Source organism: Anas acuta, chromosome 14, assembly GCF_963932015.1.
Source record: "Anas acuta chromosome 14, bAnaAcu1.1, whole genome shotgun sequence".
Lineage (NCBI taxonomy): Eukaryota > Metazoa > Chordata > Aves > Anseriformes > Anatidae > Anas > Anas acuta.
Genome location: NC_088992.1, coordinates 3,119,905 through 3,129,423, shown reverse-complemented (window position 1 = coordinate 3,129,423; position 9,519 = coordinate 3,119,905). Strand labels below are relative to the sequence as shown.

General features: G+C 52.6%; 1 protein-coding gene across 2 annotated transcripts in view; it reads right to left on the bottom strand.

The window, feature by feature from the left end:
* Window positions 1–384: 384 nt before the first annotated feature.
* JADE2 (jade family PHD finger 2) overlaps window positions 385–9,519 on the bottom strand; it is a 58,591-nt gene continuing 49,456 nt past the window's right edge. Inside the window, exons 10-12 of one of the 2 annotated variants that reach the window (XM_068698728.1) lie at window positions 9,400–9,517; window positions 6,226–6,354; window positions 385–4,815 (exon numbers count right to left, since the gene is read on the bottom strand). In XM_068698728.1, coding sequence (XP_068554829.1) covers window positions 3,965–4,815; window positions 6,226–6,354; window positions 9,400–9,517 — 1,098 coding nt within the window. In that variant the 3' untranslated portion in view covers window positions 385–3,964. The remainder of the gene's footprint in view (window positions 4,816–6,225; window positions 6,355–9,399; window positions 9,518–9,519) is intronic. The other variant, XM_068698729.1, reaches the window with a different exon arrangement.

Sequence of the window (9,519 nt, the reverse complement as noted above, 5' to 3'; positions counted from 1 at the left end):
AGCAATCAAACCCTGCCTTGGCAATAAAGAGCTCTCGCAATAAACCCCTCTCTCGTCATTTCATTTAGGAGCGAAATACGAGGGCTCGGTAGTTGAAAGGCAGATTTCTCTTCCTCCTCCCCACACCCACCAGAAGACCCACCGTGGATTTAACGTTTCAGCACCGTCCCCATGCACCACAATCACTTTGACTGACCATTTCGGTAATAAACTGACCACAGGGCATCCTGTTAAGCTGGCCTCCTTCCCCTCAGCAGCCTGGGCGCTCAGTTTCAGGGACAATAACGTGCAGGACAGGGGCAGCAGCACCGAGCCAGCACTCTCGGACTCTGCTGGATCTGCCTGGCTTGATCGCGCTCGCTACAGACCACGCCGACACGCAGGCACACATAAAACACTGCTTTATTGACTGCATTTGCCAACACATTGAGGAATGCAAAGGTTTTTTGTTTTCTTTTTGTTTTTTGTTTGCTTTTTTTTTTTTCTCTTTCATAAGCAATGGGCCATGGTCCCAATGTGTATTAAAGCATACACTGTCTCTAAACAGGATGAAAATAATGGCAGACAGAGCTAGTCCAAGGCAACACAAATAGCATGCATAATACAGTCTCACACAGAACAAGTTTGATAACATTATATTGCTTTAAGGATTAACTAACATGGAAAATGTACAAAAAGGAGAAATAGGTTTTTGCATTAATGAAAAATACATTTTTTCTCTACAAAGGAATTTCTAATACAAGAAAATAAATATTGCAACATAAGCCAAAAATAATTTAAAATTGCTCTTTTCAATATATTTTCAATATTTCTCTTTTATATTAACAAATGGCACATCACGTTCTTTGAAACAAAGAAAACAGAAGGGTTTCTCCTCCTGCGACATTCATATCGTTTCCTGTAACTGATGTGGAGTGGGTCTGGTCTGTGTGGAATGGAGCAAACCGCGGGCATCTCCCTACCGAACAACCAGCGCCCGCCTGCCCTGGGGCGGCGAAAACCATGGAAGAGGTGCAAAAACCCAAGGGCTGTGGGGAAAGTCGGTGCGTGAGACGAGGACTGCCCTCAGCACCGTCCCCGGGGCGCTGGGTTTGGGTCGCTGAGGGGCTGCTCTCCGTGGCGGGGCTCGTGGTGCCGATGCTTTTAGCATCGCCCTCGGAGCCGCCTCGCCGAGGGGACGGGTGCTCTTACAGTGCAAATGTCGATTCCTGCAGTTTATACATCTTAAAAGACATTTCTCTAACAAAATAAACCATTATATTTTTTTTTTCTTTCTATTCATTTCAAAATACATTTACAGTATCATCAAAAATATCATCCTTGTGCATCGTCTCCCCCAGACGCTCAGCCCTGCGGCCCCCCCCGTCCCCCAGCCCCTCACCACGGCCCCTCTCCTGCCCCGGGTTTCTCCTGCCGAGCTCTCCCCACTCAGCTTTCCCCCCCTGACCTGATGGCAGACTATCCCACCTGCCCTTTTGGGATCATTTTGCGCAAACCGCTTTATTTTGGGGCACTGGGGCGGGTGCACAGCCCCGGCGGTGCCAGCCTGGTTGTTCTTTAGGGTCTCGCCCTTTTTGCTTTCCTGTACTGAGAAGACAAGGTAGTGCGGAAGCCGATGAGTGAAGCTGTGTACAGTGAAAGTTGTGGATTGCTTTTTTTTTTTTTTTAACCATAACTGAGTGAAGCACACGGAAGCAAGATTCATTAAAAGGCAGCATATTGATTATTGTTATGACTCTTATACTAGGATACTGTAGCTAAAGCTAGCAAGCCTGATAAGATAAACTAAGTCCTATTTACTGTATTTAACATTATCTGAACATACTGAGCCTTAATTAATGAGCAGATTTTCACTTCCAACCTCAATGGATTACGCTAATTTATAACAAAGGTGGTTCCTGTTCCGCTGATTTATTTTTTTATTTTTATTTTTATTTTTTTCCTGCTAATAGCTCGTGTGACGCTGTTCCCACGAGGAAGATGCTCTCCCAGGCACGTCCAGTCTCAGTTCCTCGAGTGCTGGGGTTACCCGGGGCTGGGTGCAGGCGCTCGGCACCCGCTGCCGTCCCCCCCGGCCGGGATTAGCTAGGCTGCACTTGGTTTACTTTGCTGCAATTTTACCGATAATAAGGACTTTTGAAGGCGGATAAAAGATGATCTACTCTAAAACACCAGGACAGTCGATTAGAGGAGTCTCAGAGTTTCAAAAGAAAGCTCACAGTGAAATGAGCAAAAAGCATTGGAAATCAAAACGGCAGGATGCGGTCTCAGGAGCAGCAGCATCCCTTCGAGCAAGCTTGGAACCTAATGCCGCAGCAGTGTGTTATGAGTGTGTCTTTAGTCCTTGGTTGCTAAATAACTTCCAATTTTCCATAGTGACAAGTTTCCGGTTTCTGGCTGTGCTGCTTGACTGTCAGAGTATTCTTTGGCATCCACAAAATTGTTTGACTGATCTGTTTGACAATTGTAAGGTTTCCTGTTTAAAGTGATGGGTTTAACCGGTTGCAGAAGTGTCCCAGGTTTGTGTGTTTTTTTTTTTTTTTAGTCTTTTTTTTTTTTAACATTTTTTTATTTTTAAAAAACAACAACAACAAAAGTTTCAGTGAATTCCTTTTTTTTTTTTGTTCCCTGAGCTCACACTGGGGTCACTCCAATAAAACACGTAGCACGACTTAACTGTGACCTTTGAAGCCAAAACCGAAGTAATGGTGCAATTAAGTGCAAACATGGAAATTCGCCTGACTTATAGGTAACATGGGCTTTTAAACAACATTTAAGGCTTATTGGGGACATTTTTATGCATTAAATTATTGTAATATTTATAATGTCAGCTTCTGTGAATCACCCTCCCACAAGGAGTCAACAGCTTGTAACCAGGATTTAAGGAATTAAAAAAAAAAAAAAAAAAAGAGGGGATGGGGAGGAATAAATTCACCATTTCCATTGTAGCGTTTCGTAGGAAAACCAAACGGTCAAGGCAAACACTCTCGTTCCCTCTCGCTGATGGTAGGTTTAGCCTCGGGGCCGAAGGCTTTGCTGTGTGCAGGGGGGGCTCGGCTGTGCAGCCCCAGCAGGGTGGGACCGCGCCAGCCCTCGGAGATCAGCGCTGGCAGAAAAACTTCGCCCGACCTCGCGGGGCTGCGGCAATCCCAGCCCCCCCCCCGGGATTTTTAAACGATTTTATTATTATTTTTTTCTCCTCCGTCCTTCCCCACACCTCCGTTTCGGCTTGCTAAACCAGAATCAATTAATTAACCTGAGTGAATCACTTCAGTTTTTCCAATGACCTCAGCGTGGCCGAGCAAGCCCCGGGATTTACAGCTGCTCCCGAGGGGCTGGGGAGAGGCGGGCACCTCCCGCCAGCCCCCTCCAGGGACAAATCCTGCTCCGCGGCCCCTGGACGGCTTCAGAGCAGAGGGGAAAAACCAATGACCGAGGTTTCTCTAAAAACAGAAACGTAACGTCGCTCTCGCCCACCCCGAGCGCTTTCCTCCAACAAGCTTTTTGTGCTTTTGTCGTGATTTATTTTAGCATCACTCGCTTTCCTCCCTCGTCGGTGCGCGCGCGCAGGGGTATTTCCTTCCCCGCTCAGCTCTGCGCACGCTCTCGGCCCCTGCCCTCGCCCCCTGATCCGGCCCAAGGGGAGATCTCTCTGCCCCTCTGGAATAATGCCCGATGCGCGCTCACCCCTGCAGAGCCCGGGGCCGCCGCAGCCCCCGGTGCCGCCGGACCCCTGCCCGCGCGCTGGCGTCCCCGGGAGCGGGGCGCGCCGGGAAGGGACAACTACTGTCACGGCAATCTACGTCGGTGAAGCTGAAGCTGTATCTCAGGCATAAAGAGAAGAGAAAAGACAACGGTGCCGAATTTCCAACTATATATACAGATTAAAAATCCCCCTTTCGCTGCGATACCAGGCGGAAATCGGACATGGCAGTTGTGACTGACTGGGTCGAGTCGGGCGGCGTTAGGATGCCAGGATGCTCATCCGCACGATCTCCTCGCCGCCCGCCTCCAGCTGGCCCCGCTGCGCCCTGCCGCCCCGCGGCTCCCCGTCCGAGTCGCTCATCTCGGCGTCGGAGAAGTAGCCGTCCGTCTCGGCCTCGAAACGGCGCAGGGGGGGCCCGCCAGCACCGTCGGGCTTGGGGGGCTGCGACCGCCGAGTCCCTCGGCTCTCCTTTGGTAATTTGAACCGCACGACGGTTTTCGGGCTACCTACGGGGTCAGGCACTTGAGCCGCGGGGCTGGGCTCGGGCTGAGCGCCATTCGCCGCCGCCTCCTCCTTGCTGACGCAGCCTCTCGCGCCCGACGGGACCTGCGGGTCATTCGTTTTGGGGACAGACCCCTTCTTCGCCGCCTTTTTTGTCTCGCCCGATCCCCTGCGGTCCGTGGGCAGCTTCGCCGCCCCTTTCTCTGACTTGCCAGGTCTGGAGTCGTGGGCGAAGGGCTTGGCGGCGTCATCCGACAGGTCGCTGGCGTGGTTAGTCCACCTCTCCGAGCCCTCTTGCTGGCTCCTGAAGACAGCACTCAGGCCGCTCTTGGGCAGCTTTTTCTTAGTGTTCGTTCTCGTTTTGCTTTTCACCTTCTTCGCAGCCTCGCTCTGCTTGAACGGGGACCTCAGGGAGTGGTCCATCATGAAGCTGAGCAAGGTCTCCTCGTCCTGCAGGAGCTCCTCGGAGAGGCCGGGGGTGCTGTCCTCGTGGTGGGCGTTGTTCAGGGACCACTCGCTCATGGCCATGTTCTCGGCAGTGATCTGCACCGACTGCGCCAGCCAGCTGTTGAAGAAGGTCCCGTCGATGGGGAAGGAAGTTGACAGGCCTGGGAAAACAAAAGTGGAGAACTGGCTGAGAAATCAGCAAGGGCCTCTCTTCCCTTTGACCGTGCGACCGGAGAGGTACAGACCTCAGCCAAACTCCCTGGCACTGGAGAAACTCAAAATGCCAAGCGTGAAGTGCCACGTGGGGAGCCAGGAGGGGTTTGGCTAATTTGAGACTCAGTGGGGTCACACCACACACAGCCACGTACCCTGGGGGCACACCACAGACCCTGTGATGCTCGCTGCTGTGCTCCACGGATCTGACCAGAGCATCTTTCTGCAGAGAAGCCCTGCCCAGAACCCAACCCAGTATGGTGGGACTGCACGCAGAGGCAGCAGGACAGACAGACACCAGTGTCCCCTCCCGAGGAGCCAGCAGAGGGTCCTGCACAGGGACAGGTCCCATCAGTCACCCATATATGTGCGAAGGGGGTGCGGAGGGAATGAAGCTCTGAGATCCCTCTCCAAACACCTGAAAGGTGTGAGAGCTGAAAGGGAGGAGCAGGCTGGGATTGAAAAAGCTGAAAAATGCCCTGGTCATTTTGTCTGAGAGCAACAACGAGCACTGTGGGCTGGGACGTGCCAAATAAGCAGAGCGAGGAGCAACACCAAAGGCACGGACCCACGTAAGCACGAGCAGTTTGGTCCCTGTGACAGGGACCCAGCACTACAGCTGGCTTTGAGGAGGGAGGAAGAACACGACTGGATTTTGATGCAAGGTGAGCACCAGCCCGGCAGCAGCACAGGACCGAGCAGCAGCAGGGGGACTGATGGCAGGCGTTTGCTGTTTGGTCACAGCTTTGCATCACCTCCCTTCCCTGGTTTAGCAGGCTGACAGAAGGGCAGTTTCTCTCAGAGACCCCATAGCCCCCCACCCATTTTGACAGAATTTGTCCCCCAAATTTCCCCCCTCCTCTGCTGGTGAGGTTGCAGCTGTAGGGGAAGAGCCACAGGCGGCAGAAGCACCCGCTGGAGCACGCAGGAGCGGAGCAGGGCAGCAGGGCCAGGCCACGTCTCCTCGCCCCGCAAAGAAATTCAAGAAATCCCTGCCTTGCAGCCACCCCCTGGGCTGACCCGCACACATCCAGCGGGGCTGACGGTGCTGGAGGTGCACATGAGCATCATGCACGGCCCCGTGCCCGAGTCACCATCAGCGCTGGGAAGGCGGCACAGAGACGCATGGGATTCGCCCTGCTCCACAGTGGGTAAGTCTGATTTTATCACCAGCAAGTGCAACCACAGCTTTTCTCCCAATTCTCCCAATCCGGGTGCAACCCCGAGGCTGTTTTGCACCCCTGCCCCTTCGGGTGTGTTTTACAGCCCTGCCACAGGCCGGGGCAGGGGCTGGGACTGCTGCGCACCGCGCTCAACGCCGCTCAAGGGCAGCCCTGCGCCCATAAAATCAGACTTACCCAGTTGTCCCAACACAGTTTCGTTGACTGATTTCCTTTTCTCGTTCTTCTCGGGACTATTTTTTCTACCATCTCTTCCTTTCCTTCTCGGGTCACTTTTCTTACCCTTTGTCTTCTTCCCAGTTTGTTCTGGCAATTTTTTAGAAAAAAAGGAAAACGCCGTGTGAGACGAGGCACCAGGGACCCTGCGGCGAGCAAGCTCCCCGCGGCACACCCCTGCAGGGATGAAGGCTGGGCTGTGTTTTGGCCAAACGCAGGTTAAAAATCTTTACAGGTTAAGAAAATGTGAATCCTGAAGCCTATATAAAAAAAAAAAAGGAGGCTTGGGCTGTGGATGTGCACTTGGCATGGCCAGGGGAGCAGGGCCACTGGAGGCAGAGGACTCGCTGGAAACTGCACCGAGACACCCTCCCGGACCAAATAACCCCAAACCCTGCTCAGAAACCTTCCAGGACTCAAGGAATAACCCCAAATCCTGCTCAGAAAGCCTCCAGGAGGACACTCCAAACCTGAGTGTCACAGAGCACCTGTGTACACCCCAGCCCGCTGCGGGAGGGATCGAGCTGCAAGGAGCTGGGTGGCAGCAACGGCACCGGCAGCATTTTGAGGCAGACCTTGATGTGATTTTACCTTTCACACTCGTACCATATAAAAACCAAAGATATAAAATTTAAGCGGTATATTGAACATAGCTAAACGCAGAAGGAAAGCTGAGCACTGCTGCCTGCGGAAGGCCAGGAATATAACTCCCAGCTATGCAGACGTTCAGCTGAAGATCAATATTTCCGAAATGGCCTCGAATTTCTACTGGATTTATTCCTCTTGGGTAAACAGGACAAATACATACCCTATAAAAGTACAGCTTGTATTGCCAAGCGAAATACTCCGAAGGTTTTTACTTACTCTGCTGGGCCATTCTCCCCCAGCAGTCCAGCTATTAATTTCTGGAGAGGAAAGGACGCTGCCCTCAAAGCAGAATTTGGGCAGCTGGTGGGACTGGCGCTGAGACGCGCAGGCTTTCACAGCCCGGCCAACAGCTTGAGCCCGCACAAGCTGTGCAACTACAGAGCGATGATTTTACGAATTTGATGCTGGTCCTGATGGAGAAAAGAAGGCGCGGGGCGAGCCGGGGAGGGCACCTGCACTGCACCTGCCTGCGCTGGATGCTCGGGGATTTGCAGCCCAGGAGCCCCGCAGGAGCAGAGGGCTCACCAGCAGAAGGAAAAGCAAAAGCCAAGCTGGTGTTTGCTCCTTTCCTGCCAAGTAACGGGAGAAACGCAGGCACATTTTTCACTTTGCTTGCAAAATAAAAATAACACTTTGTTTAGACAGCACAATGGGGCTAAAGAGAAGCACGACCATTACTTTCTGAGGAGGAACCTGTCAAAATCGCAGCCATGTTTCAAAGCCAGTGTTTACTTTCCACTTCATGCAAGAAAAACACGGGAGAGGGCGGTGGGTTCATTTTACATGAGCAGTTCTCACTGATTTGACTAAAAATCTCCTGCTGAAATCCTCATTTATCAGTGGGGAAAAATAAACCCCTCAGGTTTGGAGCTTTATGTGGGAGCCATTCCAGAAACAGCTGTGCCAAAACCACCTCTAGAGTAACCCCAACAGATTTTGGTCAGTCACTACCACTAATAGCAGCTGAAAACTGGCCTCACCCGGGCAAACTAACGCAGACTTCCCCCTTTCTCCAAGAAATTACAGGTGTGCACGGCAAGCCAGTGAGGAGCAGCGCAGAGGGATTGCTGCAGGGACCATTCCCCATTGAATTCAAACCACTGAGAGCTTTGTGATGATGCAGAGCCAGGCAGAGAGGTATCCAGAGGTTTGGTCCTGCGGGCTGCTCAGTATCTTTAGGTCTGAGTATTGCCACCTGGAATAAGGCTTAGCCAACATGGGGAGGCTGAGAGTACCCTGAGGGATGAGGGTCTGCAGTGCCGGGTGCTGCCCTGTGCCAGGAGGGGGGGATGTGCCACCCCACAGTGGGGCCAACAGAAAATAATCACCAAAATGCTCTTTTATCCATGGAAGGAGCAACCCCTGGGGGCCAAGGGATCAAGCTCCTGCACTTCCCACACCAGGGATGCTTCAGAGCATACAGCTAGTGGGCTAACGCGAACCTTTTGGGGTTACAAGAAAATACCATTCGCATCAAAACGCACAAAACAAAGCCTGCACACCAACCTGCCGCACAAACCACCCCGTAACCACAGCTCTGTCTCTGAAAAGTCACCTCCAGGCAGGACAAACTCCACGTAACCAGCACAGACATCCCCGTGTGCCAGGGGATGGTTTCAGGACACAGCATGTGGGCTCTCCAGCTAGTGACAAAAGCCAGGAATGCAATTTTCCATATTCCCAGGCTGTGCCCGTGATGCAGGTTCATTGTGGGAGCTGGTGGGTGAGCTGGGACCCAGCGGCCCCGGGGGATTTGGGCTCCTCACAGCACGCCTCGGGCCCCTGCGCCGCCCAGCTCCGGCCACGGAGAGGGATCTGCACAGGATCCAAGCCCCACACGTCTCAACACGCACACGTCTCGGCCTCCAGAACTTTAGTCAAAGGAAACTTTTGTAAAGGAAAGCTCAGCCCAGACAGTTCCTGAAGAAACCCCAAACATGTGATGGCTTCAAATGCAACTCCAAAGCCACAAACACAACAAGCGTCGGCAGAGCCTGCCAAAGCGCCAGATGCTGCTTCTGGAAAAACTGTTCTGCAGCCACGGTGCTTGGGTCCTGCCCTGCCACTGAAAAAAAGGAGGAGGGACGAGGAGCTGCGGGTTTGGGCACTGCTCGTTAAAGCAAAAAGAAAAAAAAAAAGGACAGAAGGAAAGTGACTTTATTTCGGTTCCTAAATAAAGAGGTGCCAGAGGCTGTGCATGAAGTTTGTGTGATGCACCCTGCAGGGAGAAAGAACTACAGGCCACCAGGGTTCGAGGAGGTAAAAACCATCCCGTCAGCAGCTTAACTTCAAAAAGGAGAGGGCAGAACAAAGCTCTGCTTGGCAGCACCCCCACGACACTGCCCAGGCTGTTTTAGCATCAGCATCTAGCCAAACGATTCCTCCGAGGGCTGCCCGTGGAGAGGGGGATCGGGACGGGGGTGAGGTGTGGGCATCAGAGGGCACTGACGGTGCCGGTGAGAACAAGGTCTTGCAGGTGGCACTGACCTGGGTAAAGGTCTTTCTCGATGAGCTTCATCTGGAGATGGAAGATCTGCTCCTGGAGTTTACAAATGGTGTGTTTCATTTTCTCCCGTCTCGTCACCATGTAGCAGAGGTTTCGAACCT